General features: G+C 42.2%; 1 protein-coding gene across 1 annotated transcript; it reads right to left on the bottom strand.

The window, feature by feature from the left end:
- Positions 1 to 4,239: 4,239 nt before the first annotated feature.
- Positions 4,240 to 23,885, bottom strand: BOLA3 (bolA family member 3). Its single transcript, XM_033950372.1, has 4 exons — positions 23,710 to 23,885; positions 23,061 to 23,181; positions 13,232 to 13,320; positions 4,240 to 5,403 (listed from the first exon to the last, which is right to left on the bottom strand). Exons 1-4 carry the CDS (start codon positions 23,743 to 23,745, stop codon positions 5,338 to 5,340), a joined length of 312 nt encoding a protein of 103 aa, XP_033806263.1. The 5' UTR covers positions 23,746 to 23,885; the 3' UTR covers positions 4,240 to 5,337.
- Between the last annotated feature and the right edge of the window lie 667 nt (positions 23,886 to 24,552).

Below are 24,552 nucleotides of genomic sequence, written 5' to 3'. Positions count from 1 at the left end.
GCACTGGGGGAGTGTGTCGGGGTCTGTACTTTGCAGTGGTTATCTGGTCACTTTAGATAACTACTGGGCACTTAGGCCTGGTTTTCAATTGCCTAAGTCACAACGTACAAGTTCCATCCAGCCTCGTTTAACTTTCAGTTATACTTGCAGTACGACTAAGTCTAGGTCAGCCCACATTCTGCCCAAATCCCGCCCTCACCACTCCTCCTAAAATGCCCCTTTAGCTCTAGGCATACAGCAGCACTGAAAGGGCCTAAGTTTTTTTGAAATACGTCTAAAACCCAGTTTGATTATTGGCACTCGGACGACTTGTCTTACTGATTGTCCATGTGCCGATTTAGACCAGTTTTTAGATGTATTTCCATTTTGATTATGAGCCCCATAGCATTTCAGTGCTACCAGCTGTTGAATTATGGAGGTGGAGGCTTACTTTTTATTTAACCCTCTTGTAAATGGCATGCAGAATTAAAGAACTGTTCCACTCAGGTATGCAACTTAATTACTTAAAGCTAAAAATAATTGGGCTTAAATAGTACTAATTTGCAGTTATGTGCAAGTTTATGACTCTAATTTATACAGATCATATGTAAATTGTCTAGGCAAACTGGGCATTCACGAGGAAAATGGTCATTACAGTAAGCAATTTTGCCTTTTTCTGTTAATTTAACTACAGATTTTACAAGTGTATTTCTCTTACTAATGTTCAGTTTTTCTCTGGTATTCAGCTTTTGTACATTTTTAAGGTTGTGTTTCTATTTAGTATATTTTTGCTCATGAATCCATTAAAATCATATAGAAATGTGTATTTTTTATTTTAAACAAATTTTAAGATGTGCTCTCTTGTTCTTGTAGTTACTACACTTGTTCTTCAAAACACAGAAATCACAGCCCTGCTAAACATGTGTAATGATACTACATCCCCCTTCTAACAAATGTGCTTGCTGTACAGCACCTTGAGTGAACTCCTTAAAAAAGGAAGTAAATTGGCTATCCATTTCCACATACAGTTCAAACTTCTTATTGACCTACAAAAGTGCGCTCCCCTACAGTTACTCAATATCTCTCCCTATACTCGTCCCTGGCAACTCTGTTCATCAGCAAGCCACTCCTATCTGTACCCTTCTCCTCTATTGCCAATTCCAGACTACGTTCCTTCTCTTGCTGCACCATACACTTGCAACAAACTGCCTGCATCAATACGTCAAGCTCTGTTCCTGGCTGTATTCAAATGCAGGCAAAAAGCTCACTTGGTTGAGGTTGCTTTTAACTCCTGAGTCCTAACCTCCACTCGCTTGTAAAGCACATCTGCCTGAGAAACTCCCTAATCCCCTACTTGTCTGTGTGATTAGAGTGTAAGCTCTATGGAGTAGGGACAGTCTCTTGAATGTTTTTAATGTACAGTGCTGTGTATATCTAGCACTATAGAAATAAGTAGTAAACTAGAGAATGACATGGTGACAATGCCCGCCCCCTAACTGTGGGAAACCATGCCCATGTCATTCTTTAAGGAGAGAGGGAAGAATCAGAGTATGAATGGGCACAGGAGCGAAGGAAGAATTGGAGTATGAATGGGCACAATCTCACACTTTGCATTGAAGAATGGTGTGGTAGAACAGCAGTCTCAAACTCACAGGTCACATGCAGCCCCCTCCCCCTCCCCGTACTATTTTGCGGCCCACAGTCTGGCCAGCTCCCTTGCTGAAGTCATTCAGTTCAAAGCCATCTGCATTGGAAGCCTCTCTGAAGGCTGGCTCCCTTTCCGGTCATATTTTTCAGTTCAAAGACGCCGCCACGGCTTCTTGCACGATCCGCACATGCATCAGAAGCCTGACATTACAACATCAGAGAAAAGGCTTCTGATGCAGGCACCACCCGCAGCTTTGAACTGAAAAATAACTTCGGCAAGGAAGCCGGCCAGAAACGAGGAAGAGAAATGCTGCTGCTGTACAGGGGTGGGGAGAGAAATGATGCTGCACCCAATTGGAGAGAGAGAGAGAGAGGGAAGGATGGAGCAGGAAGACAAGGGAGAGGAGAGGAACAATCGATGCTAAGTCCATGGGAGAGAGGGAAAGGAAAGGAGATGCCTGGCCAGGGGAAAGGAGGGAGAGAGGAAGGAGAAAGATGTCAAACCATGGAAATAGGGAGGGAAGGAGAGAGAGATAGGAAGGGAAGACATGGAAAAATAGATTTTGAGAAGCAAAAAATTGAATGTTAAGTTAATACCAAAGATGAATGAAAGGCAGAAAGTGAAGACTGAGAGAAAAACAGTCAATGGACACAGTTATAAGCACAGAAAAATGAAGTCACCAGACAACAAAGGTAGGGAAAATGATTTTATTTTCAATATAGCATTGAAATGTGTCAGTTTTGAGAAAGGAAAGATGCTAAACTTTAACTGTGAGGGCCGCAGAAAAAAATAGTTAATGTCTTATTAAAGAAATGACAATTTTGCATGAGGTAAAACTCTTTATAGTTTATAAATCTTTCCTTTAACAGTGACTGCTCCCCTTGTACCGCACCCCCCCCCCACCCTAACGAGGCAGTGCTGAAAGGTTCTCAGCCCAACCCAGAAGGGAATGATGTGGAGCTATGAAACTTACAAGTTATTCTACATATTAACCCCTAGGTTCAACAGACACATTGTGTCTGAAGTTTCTATAACCCTTCTATAAAATATTCTGATCAATGAAATACTGCTCTGCTGCTGCGATTACCAAATCACTTGAAAACTTGCCAGCAAACTCTTTAAGGTCTGGAAACAGAAAATAGTCAGATGGAGCAATATCTGGTGAGGTGGATGGTCTAAGCAACTGCATCAAAATATTCATTTTACCAGCCTGGGGAGCAGGTGCATTGTCATGCAAAAATAAAACTCCTTTCTTCTTTTTTTTCTTTCAATGCCTCCTTTAATCAGCACAGCAAGATATTCTGTATTAACTGTTTAGCCCCTTTGAAGATAGTCATTACAAAACACTGTGGCCATGACCTTTCCTGCTGACTTTTGGGTCTTGAATTTCCTTGGCCTCAGAATCTGAGTGCTGCCATTAAATGGATCAGGATCATAGTGGTACAACCACATTTCAGCAACAGTTACTAGTCGTTCCAAAAGGTTGGGACCAGCTTGCTGAAATGGGATGAAGTGAGAGGTACAAGAGGTCTCAAAAATGTATCCACATATATCGATAATGGTTGAGCACTGAGCCTTTAGATGAAATAGTCGGCCCGGTGGATTCTGTAAATTTTTGTGTATTTTGGATAACAGATATAGTACTGGTATTATAGGATGTTGGACTGTCAAGAAAGCAGATTATTTTTTAGTGATGTAACCTACTGTTAAAGCTTCTGCTAGTATATTATCAATTTCACTCTTTATCTCAGCAGATGGATTATGATCTATAGGGTCATAAAAAGTCCTATCGGAAAGTTGTCTATCTGCTTCTTGCACATATCTATCACGATCCATGACTACTACAGAGCCCCCCTTGTCTGCTGGTTTGATGACTAGAGAAGTATCATTTTGTAATTCAACCACAGCCGACCTCTCTGATCTAGAAAAATTCTGATTCCTTAATGGAGGAGAGTTTGTTTGAATTTCTTGCATAACCAATTTTTGAAAAGTATCAATAATTGGATCTATTGCCTCTGGAGGTAACCATTGTGAGGGGCCCCGTACTCTGGATTCATTTACTTGTGTAGGGTTATCTTTGAAAAATACCTTTAATCTTAATACACGAAAAAACTGCTTCATGCTTTCATGAATCATGAATTTACGCATTCGAATTTGATGGATTGTATAAATAGATTTTAGGTTTAGACATCATAATTAAATTTACTATTATATTGATAAGTTGAATAAAGTGATTTTAAGTTTGGATATCATAATTAAATTAAATCAATAATACATATATTTGTTAATCAATTAAACAAAAGATAGGTTTGTACTCTTAGTTAATTGTTAGTCTTATAATTAAATTAAATAAAAAATTAAATTAATATACAATACTTGAGGTAGGAAGGAGGTTTGAAGTAAATGATTACACTACATGCATTCAGGATGAAGACTTGAAATAACATCCAAGTTATAAGGTCTCTTTACTAAGAACAATGCATCCTCTATGATACTTCAGCCTCTTAATTTATGTATTGGGATAAGTGTGTTGTTATAAAAAGGTTTTTATTTGCATGATAAAAAATGGGCTATTAGAAACAATAGATTAATTACAACAAAGAAGTCAGACATCAATGTGCAAAAAATTTATTGAAGTAGATTTTGCATAAATTATCCTTTATATCCCCCCTTCTTTTTGATTGCTTCTTGGACTGATGCCAGATGAGATTTGTCGAGCAACAACTTGGTCATCGTTAATTTTAAGATATTGTACATTGCATGTTTATAGTTCCATAGAGGTTTTTCTTTGAGTTCCACAGTTTATTAAGGCTTATTGCTTGTGTTCCCTTCCTCTCCTTGGCATGTTTATGTCCTTTACGTGAGCAGATCAAGTTCCTGTTAGGGGGTCTCTCCATTCTCCTTCTCCTGTTCTCCTCTGTAGGGCTGTTGCCTGCTTTAAAACTAACTGTCTGGGGGCAGCAGAGAGCAGGAAGAAGGAGGAGGGGCTGAAAACGGTGATCAGTATCTCCTGCAATGGATTCGCAGGAGCGGATGGAAGACCCTGGGTTTAGCACACCATCCCTATCTACAGGAAAAGATATTATCAAGGTAAGAACCAAATCTCTTTATCAGCAAATCTACAGATAAAGCTTATGACTACTGTTCTAAAGGAAACTGCCTACAAAAGTCACAGGTACTCTGCACCTGCAATGTGGGCAGACAATGAATGGAAAAAATGCAAGCAGAATGGACAACCAAAATTTGTGCGCATAATTTCCTTCTTTGCATTTGAGTAATAGGGTCATTTTCAGACTTGTCAGTTTACCTGACTAAGGCCCCCTTTAACTAAGTTGTGAAGCTGAGTGCCATGTCCATTCAATTCCTATAGGTGTCAGAGCATTTACCACAGGTTTGTGCTGTCAGGCTTAGTAAAAGGGGGGAGGGGGAAATAAATGACTTTGAAAATTGTCCCATCTGTGACAAAATAAGGGTGCTACAACATTTGCATTGTCTTCTGAATTTTTAATTAAATGCATCAAAAAAATCTTGTATCTCTAATTGAGCTAAAAAGAAACCTACAGAAAACCAGCCAGTGTAGTGACATAATCAGCCCAGAAAGGGATTTTGCTACACATAGAAGGTGGTAGCTTTACTAGTGCATGAACAAGATTGAATTCTATCAAGTGATGGTTTTCTTGTGGAGGATATCAAAGCAACCAGTTAGTTTTTCAGTGTTTTGGTACAGATGTGAAAATCCTTAGCCCATGCATTTCTTTAATCTCATTTTCAAGAGCCTAGGTAAGAAAACAAGAAAATAAAAGTATTACCACCGATTTTCATTTTATTAGCCTCATAGGCTATCATGCTTCATAATATGCACTATAAATCATTCAAAATTAAAGAAATAAAAACAAAAATTCAACTAAACATTCATATATAAAATCACAATTATAACAAACTAAAATGAATTCATTAAAACTGCAATCCATGGGCAAACGGCTTCAGAACAGCAGAACAGCCACTGAAAAGGAGCACACATCCTACTCAGAAACATCACTGAAGCTAGAGGAATAGCCAAATGACAAGTGCCAGAAGAATCATATAACTTAATAGTTTGCTGCAGATAGTCTGAACCCTCACCCAAAAACCATGTTAACAACAAAAATCTCCAGCTTAAGCTTAATACAATAAGATACAAGGACGTTAGGTGCTGGTGATTTCCTGAAAGGACATCTAGTTGTCTAGCACAGTGGTTCCCAACCCTGTCCTGTAGGACCACCAGGCCAGTCTGGTTTTCAGGATAACCCTAATGAATATGCATGGAGCAGATTTGCATGCCTGGCATCTCCATTACATGCAGATCTCTCTCATGCATATTCATTAGGGCTATCCTGAAAACCCAACTAGCCTGGTGGTCCTCCAGGAGAGGGTTGGGACCACTGGTCTAGCAGCAGCATTCTCAATATTATATTAAGAGCAAAGGCCCTGATTCTGCAAAGTGCGTCCCGATTGTAGGCAGCTGTAGGCGTCCTACAGCTGTCTAATCAGCCAATCGGGAGGCACTTTTTAAAAAAAATGCTCCCCAGGCAGGTCGCCTATATTAAAGGTGCCTCCATGGGGTCTATGGAGGCCCGCAAGCCCGCCTAAGCGGTAGACTTAGGCGAACTTATGCATCTCCCTAGCAGAGCGGGAGACGCTTACTATGTAGGCCAGCAAAATGCTGGCCTACATGGTAAGTAGACGCAACTGCTATACTTAATCGCGGCAAGGGATCTCCCTGCCGCGATTAGTATAGTGGCCGCGGCTACAGCCATCAGTCTCACCCCCCCGACGATCGTGGCAGAAGGGTGCCCAACCCCTCCAGCCTGCAGACCCACTCCCCACCCCCAATGATCGTGGCAGAAGGATGCCCAACCCCTCTTTCCCACAGAACCCACAATCACCAGCAGAAAGCTGTTCAACCCTTCTGCCGGTAGGCCCCGCCCCCAAAGATCACCGGCAGGAGGGTACCTAAACCCCTCCTGCCAGACCCCCTCCAATCAAAACGCCCCAACCCCCCTCCCCTGTCAGAGAAAGGGTAGGACCGCGGCAGAGGAAGCAGCGCAGGACTCAGAGAAAGGGCGGGACCGCCGGCAGAGGAAGCAGCAGGGCTCACTGGCATCGGGAACCAACAGTAGGCAGCTTCTCCATGCAGGGGGGGGGCTGGGGGATGAATTGGATGTCAGGGGGTGCGAGCTGTCCTTCAGGGTGGGGGTGCGAGCGGTCTTTCGAGGTGGGGGTGTGAGCGGTCCTTCGGGGTGGGGCATCAGGCTTTCAGGGCTGGGGGATGAATCGGACGTCGGGGGGGGGAAACTATGTAAAAAAAAATAGTACAACGCGCTCACGCATATAATGCTTATGGTTATGCTCAGATTGTAAAATCGTGTATAACGCGCGCATTATATGCGTGAAAATACGGTAGTCTTAGGATAAGCAGCATAAAATCTGTTTTATTACTTGGATCTAGCTAGGTACTTGGGATCTGGGTTAGCCACTGTTAGAAACAGGATACTGGATTTGATGGACATTCGGTCTGTCCCAGTATGGCAATTCTTATGTTCTAAAATCTTATATCAGTCTTATTTAACACCACTAAAGTTTGAGTAAGATGGTTAAGAGTTATAGGGCTAGATTCACTAAGCAAACCGATCGTGTACCAATCAGTTTGCGACCCCTTTGCAAACCCGACCCAATTCACTAACTTTCTGGCCGATCCTGTCCGTACCCAATCTGATCCACGCATGCAAATGAGAGAAATGGCATGCAAATTTAGGAAGGCAGCAATTCCCCAACATTTTTTCAGGCACACCGACTAGGCTGGCCAATCCGAAACCAAGCGAGTGATGAGGGCCAGCCACTCACTCCTTTCCTGCTCTCCTGCGCTGAAATACCAGCCCTGCAGCCCTGAAAAAAACTCAACTCTCTGCCCCCTACCTGCCTCCTGTGTTCAAGCAGCAAGCCTGCTTCTCAGTTCGCTAAATATGAGTCTGTGTTGAAAAATGCCACCCCGACTCTCCTGCTCTCTGCCGCCCTTCCCCGCAGAGAGCAGGAGAGTCAGGGTGGGTTTCATGTTCAGTTCCGTAGTCTAGCAGTTCCCCATCTTGGCTTTTTTAAAAGAGGCTGCAGCGAGTCCCGTCAGGAGACGAGATTGGGCCTGGCTGCCTTTGCCTGCCTGCCATTACTTCTCCAACCCGTCCCCCTTTGTTTTGACCTTGCTGGTGCAGGAGAGTGGCACATGCGCGGATTGCGTGTACAGCCATCAATGATGGTCTGCTCATGCTTTGCGATCGGTCTTCAGCAATCCATGGGATCGCTTGTGGGCGTGTTTCCAATTAGGTCATTTGCATGGAGAGCCTTTAGTGAATGGGTCGCCCAGCAAGACTCAGAAACGGATTGGAATAGGATCGGACAGGTAAGGGGGCTTTAGTGAATCTAGCCCATAGTCCTAATTGCTGGCATGCCTGTGGCCAAACAGAGGAATTGTTTCCCTATATGCAGTGATTGTGCCCTAGGGTACTGGAAGGGTGCAACTCTCTTAAATAAACAACAGGCCTGGAACTACTGGAAGATCCCAGGTTTATTCCATCAGTATGATGTCTGAAGAGCTTGGCGACAGTTTGAATAAGCTAGTCTTAATGTGTATTTCAGCAATACTAATGAAATTAGCACAGTAGTGGAAAGAGCCCAAGCTACCAAGCAGGGAGAATCTGATTAGACAGTTATTCTTCATACATCGAGTGAGCTCACAGTCTTCAAATGGGAGACTTCCATCAAGTGTCGACACCTTTTGAAGAATGTAGGAAGTATTACTAAAACATGGGTAGATCAAACAAGGCTACATACAGTAAGACAGAGGCAATTTGAAAAGTTTCCTATTTAAAGATGCTTTTGATTCATAACATCTTTTAAAGAGGTTTCATTAATTATCCAACTGACCGGAATTTCACACCACCTCAGTTTTAATTTGTTCGTCTTCTGAACCTCCCACCTGGTTGTTTTTACCATTTAAGTTTTACTATCCTATTATTATTGTATTACCCGTTTTCCCTCATAGTTTCAGTCTGTTTATTTGTTTGTGAGTCCCAAATCTCTGTTCCTCTTTTAATTTAAAAAAAAATCTTGAATAAGGAGTTAAGAAGAGAGCAGGATGGAGAAGGGGGTTTAATTCCAAAAGAGTGTGTGTGTGAAGGGAGGGGGGGAGATTGTTGATATTATGTTAGATATTTGTGCTGCCTTATTTCAATAGGCAACACAGCTAAAATCTTCCTTCCACCATTCTCAGCCACAGGGCACTGCCTTGGGTGCTCCCTAACTGGATTTATATAAAACCCAGCCAAACCACCTTCTTTCTTACTCAATAAAGAAATAAATATGGAGACACTATCTGATTTAACACAAGTCTACTGGAGAATGAGGGTTCAAACACAGAGCATACATCAGGCTTGTCATCTACAAGTTTGTCATGCAACACCTCTACTGTATTCACAACAATGTGAGCATTCGAATATAAAAAAAATTCAGCCCCACCCACAAACTCATGACATCCATATCAGCAAGACTGAGACTAAGAGGCACAAGAATAGAACACCTATCATGTTTCAGTGTACAGACTGCGCTCAAAAAAGAGATTATGTCCTTACCTTGATAGTATCTTTTCCAGAAGATAGGTGTGCCATTCTGGACACGAGGGTCCTCTCCCCATGGCCGCAAGCTATATGCAGAAGGAATCCACTGCAGATTTTTTCTGTGATCCTCCTATTTCACTGGGAGCTCTACTGTCACCTGAAGTTGGTACCCAAGCATGCATGAGCTCCATCAAAATCATGTGAAGTAAGGATAACAATGGGAAATTTCCCCAACAAATCAACTGTTCTGCTCAAACATAATAACACTTGAACACTCAATGAACAAGGAACAGCCAACAGAAGCATCAAAGCAGCTCAAGTAGTACCCCTATAGAGACTATAAACATATTATACAGAATTCTTCAGGGCCCAAAGGGCTGACTAGCTTTGAAGATACAAACCTGGAGAAGAATAAACAGAATGAGACAGTAGGAAGGTGCAGAAAGGAGAGTGGAAGTCCAGAATGAAACATCTATCTACTGGAAAAGATTATCAAGGTAATGACAATCTCTTTTTCCAGTGCAATAGGTTTGTCATTCTGGACAAGCGGGACATACAAAAGCAGTCCCGGAAATCTAGGGCGGGCTAAGTGTGTTGGCCCTTAATACTGAGGATCCAAAAGCAAGAGTCCTCTCTTACTGCAACATCCACCCTGTAAAACTTTGGAAATGTGTGTAGAGTGGGCCAAGTCACAGCTCTACAAATCACCGCTGGAGAGATTGCCATAGCCTTTGCCCACAACGAAGCTAAACTTCTGGTCGGATGCACCTTAACAGAAACAAGGGACCATTTCCCATAGATAATGTAGGTTGACAAAATGGCCCTACAGATCCACCTGGAAATTATGGCCTTGGAAGTGGGCGCACCTCACTTAGTCAAATGAGTCAGCACAAACAGATGATCAGAGAGTCTAAAGTCATTGGCGAATGCCAGATAATGAAGAAGCATTCTTCTGACGTCAAACTTCTTCAAAATTCAGTCCTGTTTCTTAGAACTGCTTTCTTAGAACTTGTTTCTCCAAAACTCATTGCGCTGAGGTTACCGCTACCATAAAAACTGCATCCAGCGTCAAGTCCAAGCAGGACACTTCTTCCAATGATTCAAATGGAGCTTTGGCAAGTCCTCGCAGAACCACGTTAATGTCCCATTAAGGGAACAGTGGCTTGATCAGTGGTCTGCTGTGGAGTGCACCCTTCATAAATCTGGTGATGTCTGGATGGGACGCCAGTGTAAGTCTACGGTTCCGAGCTCTGAAACAAGAGAGCTCAGGGACTTGGACTCTAAATGAAGCCACGGTAAGGCCCTTGTTAAGGCCTAGTTGGAGAAAGGCTAACACCACCAAAACCGGAGCTGAGAACAGCTCCACATGTTCTTGGGCATACCAGTGCTGGAAAGAGCATGCAGGCTTCCAGACATAAAGTATTCTTGGTACCTCCCTGATGATTGACATATGCCACCACTGTAGCATTGTTAGAAAAGACTGACCGCTTAACCTTCAAGAGTCTGCCGCAATTTTAGCAGAGCCAATCAAATAGCATGCAGCTCTAGCCTGCTGATGACCATTTCTTCTGAGAGGGTGTCCAACGCCCCTGAATCAGACACATGAATACTGGCGGACCATGCCCCGTTTGAATTGACACTGCATCTGACAAGACACTCATGGAGGTTTGATGATTCACTGCTGCTAGTCCCCTCCAACATAGAGCAACTAAATATAGATATGTATTAATGAATATTTAACTTTTAATGACCAACCAGAGCTTAGCCTCCAGATAATTTGGGAAGGGCTAAAGGTGGTCCTATAGGGCAAAGTGATCACTTTAAAAATTGCCCGAAATAAAAGTAAGGTGGCAAGAGAAAGTCATTTTGCGAAGGAGCTACAACTCCTGGAACAACACATGAAGCTAGGGGTAGCCTTGGACCTGGAGAAAGCTCAACAGACCCAATTAATATGGTCCCTGAGAGATCTTGAACTCGCTATTATAGGAAAAGCCCTCCAACATCAAAAAAGCCTTACATTTAACATGGCATGCAAGAGAATCTAGATCGCCCACCCTGAGCCTATCTCTTCATGCTGAGAAGGCATTTGACGGAGTAAGCTGGTCTTTTCTGTTCCAAACCCTGAACTATATGGGAATTACTGGTAGATATCTTCTTTGGGTACACATCCTATACCTGTCCCCATTATCAGTACTCAAGGTGACTAGAACATATTCAGATCCAATGGAATTACAAAGGGGAACATGCCAGGGATGTGCACTTCCCCCCCCCCTGCTGTTCGCCCTGTACATGGAACTACTAGCATGTCGGAATCAAGATAATCTAGATCTCACAGGAGTAACAATAAGGGGTACACAGCACAAGGCGCTGCCGTTTGCCAATGATGTGTTTTTATTGATCCAAAATCCGAACATTTCACTGAGGGCCATTAATGAGATATTGTATGAATATGGTGCACTGGTAGGACTGAAAATAAACATGTCAAAAAATCAGAAATCTTGAATGTAAACTTGGCACAGTCTGAGGTTCACTTACTCCAGGAACAACTTCCCTTCCAATGGGCTGCACAATAGATTAGATACCTCTGGGTGAATTTAACGGCAGACCCAGCAGGATTATATGCAGCAAACTAGCCAGCCTTGTTAAAAAAAAGTTTGGGGGAGAATTAGACACAGGGAAGGTCTAACACTAAGCTGGATGGGAAGAATTGCAGTACTAAAATGGTAATACTTCCCCAGTTGTTATATATTCTTATGATCCTCCCAATAATGATCCCTAAAGAGTTATGCCATTTGAAACTCTCCAGGAGGAATATGTCATCCTGCAGATACTCTTATTTTTACACTCAGTACCGTACCTTTGCCAGCACAAAAATGTTCTGGGAGCTTCACTTAGGGGAAACAGCGATGGAAAAGGCACTGAGAAAGGGCATGGGGAAAGGAGGACTCTTTTAGTTATATAGAGCATTGCTGCTCTAAGAGTCCCTTCATGACCCATATAGTCAGGTAGGAGCACTCATTACAGAGATTATTCACAACCAGCCAATTGGAATCTATCTATAAGTGGTTATTCAAGCTATCAATATCAAGCAACCTTACAAAGAATGGATACAAAAATGTACTACTGGTGGTACTACACACCAAACAAAATTAAACAGATCTTTGGAATCGGCTCAGGTAGTTGTTGGAGGAACTGTGGCAATCAAGGCAGCCTTCTACACATTTGGTGGTCTTGCCCTATAATAAAACCCTTTTGGCAGGAAATTGGGAAGCTTCTCCTAAGGATCACCAGTAAACATAGTTTTCTGTTAATGGGATGCTGTCTTGTAAATGTTCCCATCTCGGGCTAAACCCTGATGGCGCAGAAATTGGCCGCTTAAGTTTTCACTGCCGCACAAATTGCCTTAGAAGCAGCATGGTGAGATGACAAAGCTCCAACACTAGCCCAGGTGCAAATTAAACTAGAATGCAAGCCATGTCAAAGCTAACAGCTAAGAGACATCATACTCTACAGACTTATCACAAGATATGTGACTCATAACATAACTTGGCAATCATATTTAATATTGACAGGATCCCTCCCTTAAATTTTAGATATGGTTAGGGAAGTAGTCAGTCTTATGGACTGAGCTATTCTAGTCAATACAAGCGGAGGGGGGTTGTGATTTGTTCAGGGGTGGTTTATGTGAGACTATGCTTAAGCTGTTAGGAAAAGCTGATTTCTGTATAATTAATATAAATAAAGAAACTTATCAAACAAATAAAAGAGCAATTCTAATTTTGCGCTATAAGGGACGAAGCAGCCCTCGAGCACCATCCTAAATATTAGCCACAATTATGCACACTGACAAGATGATTTTACCACAGCTTCTAGTACAGTAAATAGGACCTGCTTTCTCACGTGCATTAATGCATGGTAGAAGGCTTTAGTAAATGGGCTCCATAGTCCTGCTACTTACTTGATTAATCATCTGATGCTGTTGTACTATTTTCTTCTTTTTGAATTCTTCAGATTCTATATGGATTTCATACATTTCTCCACAACCTCCTGAAAATGCAACATTTATATTCATTCTAAGATTATTTACCTTCTCCTGCAACTAAGATTCTCACAGCATAAATCGAGTAACAAAACAAGATAATGCTGTATTGTGTATGTGGAAGGAAACCAAAAGAAGCAAGTTCAAAATGTTCCACCCATCTAGGCTTTATTCAGCCTAAAACCCAACATTGCTGATTCGACTGAGCTGCAGTCCTTGAGTCAGAGTCCTATCATTTCCCTCTAGATCTCAACCTAGTCCTCAGGCAAGCATTGACCATCTGCTTTTCAAGCTATTCACCAGTAAATATGTATGAGATCACCTTGCCTCCAAGGAGATAGGCCAGTCATTGCCTGATACATCATGGAACATGCAGCACATAGAGTCAGATATTACAAATCCAACATTGCTTTGGGATGTAATTTCAAAACTAGGACTGGCCTAAAAAGTCTCCCTCTTGAAACTGGGTAACTTAGGAGTTCTGTTCTATGCAAATCTCTCTTATACATATTTAAATATGAATATCAAAAAACTTGACAGGCTGAGTGCGCCTCAAGCACTAGGCTAAGAATCAGTGCCCTAACCTATCAATGGTCAAAACCATTTAATATACTTGTAATGCCCCCACGTTATGTGGGCATTTGCTCAGTTAATGTTTGTTTAGATGTGTTTTAATTATGGGTGCTCTGTGGACTCAACTTCCCAGAGGGCTTTGCTTTCCAGTGGTCTGGGCTGCTTCCACAGAGCTTAAGCCTGCCTCCTTCTTCAGTCAGAGGAGAGCAGTGGCCATATTTGCTGAGCACTTGCCAGAGTGAGAGTCTGAGAGTGGTGTTCTCCCACCAGGTTTTTCACCCTTTAATTCTGACAATCAAAAGAAGCAATTCTGGAGAACGGTGTCATCTCCACAGTGTGGACACTCCTAACATAGATGTGATATGTTAGTGGAGTGAGAAGGAATGTACAGGCTTGAACTACATTGAACTATCATCTGACTGTAAGTTGTTTGCTTCGTTATTAAAAAAACTGTTCAATTGATTCAGAGTCTGACTGGTGACATCAAGATTAAAGAATTAGGTCAGAAAACTTTTACAATGGCCAGTAACTTAGAGAAGTCCTTGCTTCAGCACAAAACCTGAAGACTATGCAGAGAGCTGTATCTGTATAGTAGGAGTTAGACAGCAACAATACTGGTGCTCTTTCCAGTCCCTGGGACACACCCAGCTACTCAGGTTTGGATCTCCACAATGAATATGAATGAGAGATTTGCATACACTTCTTTTATTATATGCTTTCAAGCATATTTGTTGGCTACATAACATAAGAATTGCCATACTTGGACAGACCGAAGGTCCATCAAGCCCAGTATCCTGTTTCCAACAATGGTCAACCCAGGTCCCAAGCACCTAGCTAGATCCCAAGGACTGGGTCGAGAACCCCTGTTTCGGCACATCTGAAATAGCAAAAACGGTCAAGAACTATGCAATTTTGTACTTAGGTTGAGTCACATACACACACATGCAAAGGTTTGTTTTGACCCGTCCATTTAAAATGTGAACATGAAGAAGGCAGAAGTATACAGCACACTAGAGCGACATGATTAAATAGCAGAGTTGTTTGAGAGTGATAAAATGGAACATAGCAACCCTGAGGTTGTGGGTTCAAACCTCGTGCTGCTCCTTTTGACCCTGGGCAAGTCACTTAATCCTCCACTGCCCTGGGTACATTAGCAAATGTTACGCCTATCTTCAAAAAAGGATCGAGAGGTGACCCGGGGAACTACAGACCGGTGAGCTTAACCTCAGTTCCGGGGAAGATGGCCGAATCATTGATCAAGCAAAGTATCAATGAGCACATAGAAAAAAATAATCTGTTGAGAACAAGCCAGCATGGTTTCTGTAAAGGAAGATCATGCCAAACGAACCTACTGCATTTCTTTGAGGGGATAAGCAAACAACTGGACAAAGGTGACCCTATAGATATCGTATATCTGGATTTTCAAAAAGCTTTTGACAAGGTATCCCACGAGCGCCTACTAAAGAAGCTGTGGAGCCACGGGGTGGAAGGGGACGTGCACAGATGGGTCAAAAATTGGCTGGCAGACAGAAAGCAGAGGGTAGGAGTTAAGGGACACTACTCTGACTGGAAAGGTATCACGAGTGGTGTCCCACAGGGGTCAGTGCTAGGACCGATGTTGTTCAATATATTCATTAATGACATGGAAACAGGGACGAAGTGTGAAGTTATAAAATTCATGGATGGCACAAAAATCCAGTAGGGTCAGAACTGTTGAGGAATGCAAAGATCTACAAAGAGACCTGAACAAGCTGGGTGAGTGGGCAAAAAGATGGCAAATGAGCTTCAATGTAGAGAAATGTAAAGTCTTACACATAGGGAAAGGGAATCCGATGTACAGCTATACAATGGGAGGGAGGGTATTGGGGGAAGGCAACCTTGAAAAAGACTTGGGGGTATTGGTGGACACAACGATGAAGCCAGCGGCATAATGTGTAGCGGCCTCAAAAAAGGCGAACAGAATGTTGGGCATTATCAAAAAAGGTATCACTACCAGAACGAAGGAAGTTATCCTGCCTCTGTATAGAGCAATGGTGCGCCCGCATCTGGAGTACTGCGTCCAATACTGGTCGCCGCACCTTAAGAAGGATATGGTGATGCTCGAGAGGGTCCAGAGAAGAGCAACAAAAATGATTAAGGGCATGGAAAACCTTGCATATACCGAAAGGTTGGAGAAGCTGGGGCTCTTTACCCTGGAAAAGTGGAGACTTAGAGGGGACATGATAGAGACCTATAAAATCATGAAAGGTATAGAGAAGGTGGAGAGGGACAGATTCTTCAGGCTAGCGGGGACATAAAAAACAAGAGGGCATTCAGAAAAACTGAAAGGAGACAGATTCAAGACGAATGCTAGGACACCTGGAATGCGCTTCCAGGAGAGGTGATAGGACAGAGTACAATAATGGGTTTCAAAAAGGGCTTGGATTACTTCTTGAAGGAGAAAGGGATTACAGGGTATAGATAGAGGGGTACTTCAGGATTAGGGCATAAACAATTCAGGTGGTGGGAACTTACAGGTCAAGGACCTCGAGGGCCTCCGCGGGAGCGGGCTACTGGGCACGATGGACCCCTAGTCTGACCCGGCAGAGGCAATACTTATGTTCTTATGATAAATGCTCAAGAACCTGTATGTAAACTGCTTTGAGTATGATTGTAAAACTACAAAATGGTGATAAAACAAATCCCTTCCCTTTCAGCTTCATATTTATTTTTTTATTTTATTTTCTATCCCGTTCTCCCCAACTCAGAACGGGTTACAGGTTAAACATACATAAAATATAGTCAAGACGGTTAACAGGCTAGAAGGAGGAGTGTGTGGCGCAGTGGTTGAAGCTACAGCCTCAGCACCCTGGGGTTGTGGGTTTAAACCCCACACTGCTCCTTGTGACCTTGGGCAAGTCATTCAGTCCTCCATACCCCAGGTACATTAGATAGATTGTGAGCCCACCGGGACAGATAGGGAAAAGTGTTCGAGTACCTGATTGTAAAACCACTTAGATAACCTTGATAGGCGGTATATAAAAACCTAAGAAACTTGAAACTGAGAACATATTAATTTGATTAATTCAAGGACTACACTGCTGAGTAACAAAATATATCATCAATACTTTCTGCTGACTCCTGGGACTAGTCCACAGCAAATCTTCAACAAGGGGAAAAAAGCAAAGTACTAAAGCATGCAGGCCTAAAGCCAAAGTTCTCCAAAGTAACTAAAGTTCTTGAAATGTAAATCTGGAAAACAGACTAGCTGGTGAACTCACAACAAGGAGGACATCCAGTGTAGATGAATACTAGTCTAATGGTTACAGCTGTGAGATGAGGTCTAGGCAAGCCATGATTTAATTGGTTCTCTATCCCGTTCTCCCCAATGAGCTCAGAACAGGTTACAAGTTGAACATACATAATATATTTCCTATCCCAGTCATCATCAACCACGGCAGATATACTGACCCAAAAAACTCGCCTCAGAAAAAACCCTCCCAACACAGCCCCCACAACCTAAGAGGGATCCCCGTTTTCTCATACACCCTCACAACCAAAAACAACAAAGGCATCATACTAAATGACCTCACAGATAACTCTCATATGAGGAAAGACTAAAAAGGTTAGGGCTCTTCAGCTTGGAAAAGAGATGGCTGAGGGAGATATGATTGAAGTCTATAAAATACTGAATGGAGTAGAAAGGGGACAAGTGGATCAATTTTTCACACTGTCAAAAATGACAAAGACCAGGAGACACTCGAAGTTACAAGGAAATACTTTTAAAACCAATAGGAGGAAATATTTTTTCACTCAGATAATAGTTAAGCTCTGGAATGCATTACCAGAGGTTGTGGTAAGAATGGAGAGTGTAGCTAGTTTTAAGAAGGGTTTGGACAATTTCCTGGAAGAAAAGTCCATATTCTATTATTGAGAAAGACATGGGGGAAGTCACTGCTTGCCCTGGATCAGTAGCATGGAATGTTGCTACTCCTTGGGTTTTGGCCATGTATTAGGGACCTGGATAGGCCACCATGAGAATGGGCTACTGGGCTTGATGGTCAGACCCAGTAAGGCTATTCTTATGTTGTTATAAAAACTGGGACATATTCCCGATTACTAAAACCTGGCTTAAAGACAATGATGGTGATATGTCCCTTAGGCCAGTGGTTCCTAACCCTGTCCTGAAGGACCACCACGCCAGTCGGGTTTTCAGGATAGTCCTAATGAATATACATGAGAGAGATCAGCATATAATGGAGGTGCCTGGCATGCAAATCTGCTCCATGCATATTCATTAGGGCTATGCTGAAAACCTGACTGGCCTGGTGGTCCTCCAGGACAGGGTTGGGAACCACTGCCTTAGGCTATCAAGCTTTAGCAGGCTCCCATCCACACAAAAAAGGAGGATGAGTAACAGCCATTACCTGCCCATGACTAATGGATTACTGAGAAATGTATAATGATACTAGATCCCAATATGTGTGTTACATTATGATAAAAACTTGTACTGAAAAATCCTGCACTGTAACTATGGCAAATTTAACCTGCAAACTGTACATTATCTATGTTAGTATTAGATCCCTAGTGTGCGTCTAATTAGGATAAAAACTTGTATTGAAAAAACATGCTCTACTAAGGATAACTATGGCAAATTATAACCTGGAAACTCTATATTTGTTGGTACTAGACCCCTAGTTTGTATCAAGTTAGGATACAACCTTGCATTGTAAACTTGTACTGTAATTATTGTCAAACTGTAACCTGTTAACTATATAATATGTATGTTTAACCTGTTACCTGTTACCTGTTCTGAGCTCTTTGGGGACAACGGGATAGAAAACAAATTAAATAAATAAATAATCAATAAACACTTTACAGGTTAAATATACATAATATACAATCCAAACAGTTACAATAATTGCTTCTGTGCAGATGCTTAGCAGTGCCAAACATCAAAACAGGCATGGTTATAGGCAGAGTTGATATTCAGCGCCACCAAGCACGATTCTACATCGAAGGTTTCATATCATATTTGTGCAGGGAAATTACTGCAACACCTGAACTGTAACTCACCTTAGGCTCACATTTGCAAAAAAAAGTACTGTAATTAAATATAAAACTATCAGCCATACTGATACTTCAGTGTTTACGATACAGGACAGACTATTTAATTTTATTTAAAAGGAATCTTACCCCCTCTTTTACAAAGGTGCGCTATGGTTTTTAGTACACGCTAACCACACACTAAATGCATGTTATCCTATAGGCGTGTTAGCATTTAGCGCACGCTAAACATGCACTAAAACGCTAAGCGAGACTTTGTAAAAGGACCCCTTAGTTTCACTTCTATATAATGGGCTTTACTTTTTATTTAAAACTAAAGGGAGTGTGTGGTGCAGGGGTTTAGAGCTGCAGCCTGAGCACCCTGAGACTGTGGGTTCAAATCCCTCGCTGCTCCTTGTGACCCTGGGCAAGTCACTTAATCCCCTCATTGCCCCAGGTACACTAGTTAGAGTTTGAGCCCATCGGGACAGATAGGGAAATACGATAAAGTACTTAGTATATAAGTGGTATATAAATAATAAAATTTTTAAAAATATTTATTACCCACTTAAGAACCTAGGCAGTTTACAAAAAAGGGCATTCATAATCATTTAAACAAACATACATAAAATCACTCCCAAAACCCAAAATCACCCCTAACCTCCCATGTTCTAATATAAATCACATTGTGTTCATAGATCTTTTTCATAAATACATATTAGATACTATACCTCACTACATTATCAAATCAGGCAAAATACGAGTATGTTTCTCCTCCTATCTTTAGTGACACAACACATTAGGAAGGTTAAATACTCTCTAAATTGGCTTTCATGGTGTTTGTTCTGAAAGCGGACACAAGCTCAGCTACCTGTTTATAATCAGGAGTTTCCTATCTGTTTGGTTGAGATATTAAGGGGCTCATTTTCAAAGAAAATCATAAAAGCAGCAGAAAGACGTGCGTATCACAAAAAGTAGCACTTTTTGAAACTCAGATTTGAGACGTTTTTATCCACAGTTTGTCCAAATTTCAAGGGGTTATTATTTTGGTGGGTCATGTTGGGCAGACTGGCTGGACCATACAGGTCTTTTATCTGCCATTTTCTACTATGTTACTATGTTCCCAAAAGTTAGACTCTTTCTGCCATAACTGAACAAAATCAAAATGTCTATGGAAAAAATTGGCCTAAACCTGTTTCATCACAACTACTGTAAGTTACAAAAAGGTGCCCTAAGTGACCACTGCAGGGATTAAAGTATGACACTCCCCTCTCTCATACCCCAGTAGTCATAGTGAAAGTACATGCCAGGCTCTATGAGAACTTCAGATATGATGACCATTCCTATTAATGTTGCAGGCAGGTCCCAGGAATAAGCTAGTGATCAGTGCCTTGGAGTGTAGAGGAGGACCCAGAGCCATATTCTCTTCTAACGTGTGAGCCCTCCAAAAACCACTAAATATCTGCTGTATCTACATAAGGCTTGAGGGCTATTGCAATGCTGCACACTGAGGTACAGTTGTTTTTTTGTTCCTGAAAAGCTAACCATACAATATAAAAGGGGGTTATGGTGAGAGCTGAACCTGAGATCTATTATGCAAAATCCACTGCTCTGCTGGGATGTCTGTTTGGCCAGTCTACTAAAAATGCTAGCCTCCAGAAATCCCAATGGCTTGCTTTCATGCGTTTTCCCTAAAACCTTTTTTTTTTTCTTTCAAAAATAGTACCAAAAGATAGATGCACTGAGCACAAACATCTATAAAATGGCGATTTTTGAAACATTTCCTGGTTCAAAAATCATCATATTTGCCACTTGATTTGTGGATATTTTTCACAAAACATTCCAAATTGGACTTAGACATTGTATCAAAGATGCTCCGCTAAGGCTCACAATAAAGCATAATAAAGTATTAGCTGGAATGGGCTTACACTGTACTGTATTATGCAGTTATGACATGATTCATAAATCTCAAGTTTGTATCAAATCTGGTACTTCATGTTAGTGTGTTAAATTTTACATGTAACAAGGCACTTTAAACAATGGAAAATATAAACTTAAGTCTCACCTAGAACTGTGGTGACTGGACAGGTTGGTTATAAGTCTTTTAAATAAATACCAAAGGTAGCTATACTTATACCTCAGTGTGCTCTCGGCAACCAGTAAAAGGAACACTATAAATCAATAGAGAGATAAAGTGTACTAAGGGCCAGACTCTGCAAATGATGCTGTAATCGGCAGCCACCTACAAAAAAACAGCATCAGTCACGTGTCAATCACATTATGGGCCATCTGCAGAATCGAGGCCATCAATAGTAGGTGCCGGAAATATAGGCCATGGTTTCGTCTACAGAGGTGCCTGATGGTGCCTAAGGTCATTTTCAGTGCAAACCACACCTATTTCAACCTTAGGCGCTGCTAGGTGCTTCTGTAGATGTGATGTTGGCACCATTTTTGTAGGAGCCTCTGGGTGCCTACTTTTTTTTTTTTAACAAGTTTTTAATTGGCATAGTCAATTACTGTACCAATTGAACCAATTAAGTCCCTCTTTTACTAAGCTGCGTTAGAAGTTTCTACCGTAGCCCAAGGCAGTAAATGCTCTGACGCTCATAGGAATTCTATGAGCGTTGGAACATTTAGCGCTCTAGGCCACGGTAGAAACCTACCACGGCTTAGTAAAAGAGGGTTAAAACAATTAAGTTAGGCAGTGGTAGGGCACCCACCAACTGCCACCTAACTTATAGCATCGTTTAGAGAATTTGGGCCCAAGAGCATTTCTGTTTAACTCTTCATTCCTCTCTGAAGTGTGAAGAAAGTAAGAAAGTGAAACCAAAACCTTTTGGTGACTTATTTGTGTACATCTCTGGAACAAGGTGACTCAAGTCATTAAAAAAAAAAAAAAAGTGGTTTTAATGAACAGACAATTTACAATAGTTCAAACCCCATCCTTTTATGTAACAAAATAAAAAAAAGTTACAGAAGTTTGAGTGAAGGAGTGACCTAGTGGTTAAAGCAGCTGCCTCAGCACCCTGAGGTTGTGAGTTTGATTCCCACTGTAGCTCCTACTATCTGGGCAAGCCACATAACAATTCATTGCCCCAAGTATAAAATAAGCAGTGATGCAGCGAGGGGCAGTGGCGACCCTCCCTCTCCCATGCCCCCACCTCTCCTGCCATGCGCGCATCCCTTCCCCTGTACCTCTTTAACATTCCTGGCGCGAGCAACCCCAACCTCCTGCTCACACCAGCATCGGCTATTCCTCTAGCATCACTTCCTGGACCTGCACCTAGGCAGAGCTGGCAAACATTAAAGAGATACAAGGGAAGGGGCACGCAGTAGTGGGGGGGGGGGGTTTGAATGGAGGATATGTGCTGGCACCCTCACCAACACAACGCTTGGGACTGACCCCCCCCCCTTTACTACGACACTGAAAATAAGTACCTGTCTAAAATATGCAAACTGCTTTTATTGTAGCCACACAGAAAAAGTGGTATATCAAGTCCCATCCCCTTTACAGTACAGACAGTTCCCAGGTTAAGAACAAGTTGTTTTTAAAGCTGTTCTTAAGTCAGATTTGTATATAATACAGAATTTGTAGATTTTAAGATTCTTGCTGCAGTGCTTACCTCTTCTCCCAGCTGAGCAGACTGCTGGGCATGATGGACCACTGGTCTGACCCAGCAGCGGCAATTCTTATGTTCTTATGTCCCTACCAGTGTTCTCTCTAATGCACAGCATGCAAAACCACACACTGTTCTTAATGTTGCCTTGCATCATTCCTGCATCTGCTGCAGGATAAAGTGTAGGAGTCTATGCCACTGGAAATACTGCTCAATGAAATGAAGCCACAACCGCATTTTTAAGTATAAGTTATACTTAAGTCAGGCGTCTGTAACTCAGGAATTGGCTGTACTTATGAACCTAAGACATGAAAAATCAGCCACTCTCAACATTCTTGGTCTGCTACTTTAGTCACCTTTTCCCAGAGATGGTCACATTTATCTTCAATAACCTTTTGTTCGTTGGCATTTTGCAGGGCTACTCTGGGAAAATGAACGGAAACTACTCCAAGTGTCCCAATGGTGCTAGGCATGGTTGGATACTGCATTAAAACCTAAGCACTTTGGGGTTTAACATGCATCAAATTAATTACCTGAAATGTCCACTACTTTTACAGAAGAAGCCAGTGGGAACTTTTCTTTAAGAATCTGGGTTATTTTGATTTCCCCAGCAGTACCTGAAGCCAAACTCCTTGTCTGAGACAGCAGAAGAATCTGCCAAAGGTAGCATGGAGAGAGTAGACATTAATATGATTAGCAGGAAAACCATATTGTTACACCATCTTTTGGCAAATTCTTGAATTAGTTATAGAAAAGACGTCAGAAGCTGCAGTCCAATTTTTCCCCTAGGATTAACACACTATTACGACGTAGAAGCCATCAATGCAGTAGGGAGGCAATTCTACATTCACCAAGAGTAAGATAAACTTTTCTACTCGAATTATTTATTGCAAGTTTAAGATCATCAAAATTATGTTACTGTGTGCTTGAAAAATGACAATATTCAAATTGCTCTGGATACCGTTCGTTTCCAGCACTTTAAGGAGAAGAGTTTATAATAGAAAGTAGAGACTCCACAGACTTATACGAGAATCCCACCTATCCGCCTCATAAATGGTTCCTACTGTCTCCTCCAACCCCTTAAGCGTTTCAATGGGCTTCATATGCCCCTATTATGATTAACAAGGTTCATCCTCCCCATCCACCACTGAAGGAAACCGTACAGGAGGCGCTGTCACTCACTCTACTCTTGCGCAACAGCCGGACTGTCCAGCTCATGATGGCGTTGGCAAGCGATGCACACAAGCCGAACCGCAGCGAATCCGTTTCCCTTCTCAACGCCGGCCATAAGCACTCAATGTCACTCTGCCGCCATAAGATTGGTCACGTAACCTTCGCGCGCCGAAGGAAGGGGCGGGGCGTGAGGGCACACCCGGCCCCATGTTATGATGTCACGAAGCTGCGCCGCTGTGGGACTATATTGTGATTGTAAACATTGCCGTGTTTATAGTGGCTCCGGTTGTTATATTTATTGGGTTGGGTTTGTTTGGGTTTTTTTTTTTGGGGGGGGGATATGGGATTTTGCAGGTGCCTAAATGAGGTCCTTTGTAATATGTAGCCTAGCGCTCACTTGGGCCCTGCTAATAGAATGTATAAGAAGGCCCTGGTATAGAAGTCTGTTAAAACAACCATTTATTTTAGAGAGTTATTATGGGAGTGTTTCCAGTTTTATTAACTTACTGAATATAAGTGCTGCTGGGAGGCAGTATGTCTGTCTTGAGGTTGTACAGTATTCAAAGAACACAAATACTCCGTCCACTGTTTTATGATTACTTTAAATAATAAAGGTGTTCTGTGAAGTGGTATACCTGGCTGGACGTGAACCCGGAACGGAGCACCCCCTCCCCTGCGCATGGAAGTTGATGTGAGATGGGGTGGGGACTGGGGAACCGCAGACTTGTAACCGCTCCAACACCTCTGAGCTCCCTGCACTCAGAGGGAATCATCCCGCCCCACCCTTGGTATGCCACTGTTTCTATGTAATGCCAGCTTTACCCAGATTCGCAGGATACGGCTGATTCAGGC

Source organism: Geotrypetes seraphini, chromosome 6, assembly GCF_902459505.1.
Source record: "Geotrypetes seraphini chromosome 6, aGeoSer1.1, whole genome shotgun sequence".
In the NCBI taxonomy this organism is placed as follows: domain Eukaryota; kingdom Metazoa; phylum Chordata; class Amphibia; order Gymnophiona; family Dermophiidae; genus Geotrypetes; species Geotrypetes seraphini.
Note: the sequence above shows the minus strand (reverse complement) of the source record. Positions and strands in the feature narration are given on the sequence as shown.

Excerpts from the sequence above, each read along its gene's own strand:
- BOLA3 (XM_033950372.1), bottom strand. The coding sequence starts at position 23,745 with ATGAGCTGGACAGTCCGGCTGTTGCGCAAGAGTAGA. Across the intron at positions 13,321-23,060 it reads AAAAGTAGTGGACATTTCAG|GAGGTTGTGGAGAAATGTAT; the intron begins GTAATTAATTTG and ends TTGCATTTTCAG. Across the intron at positions 5,404-13,231 it reads AGCATCAGATGATTAATCAA|GCTCTTGAAAATGAGATTAA; the intron begins GTAAGTAGCAGG and ends TTTCTTACCTAG.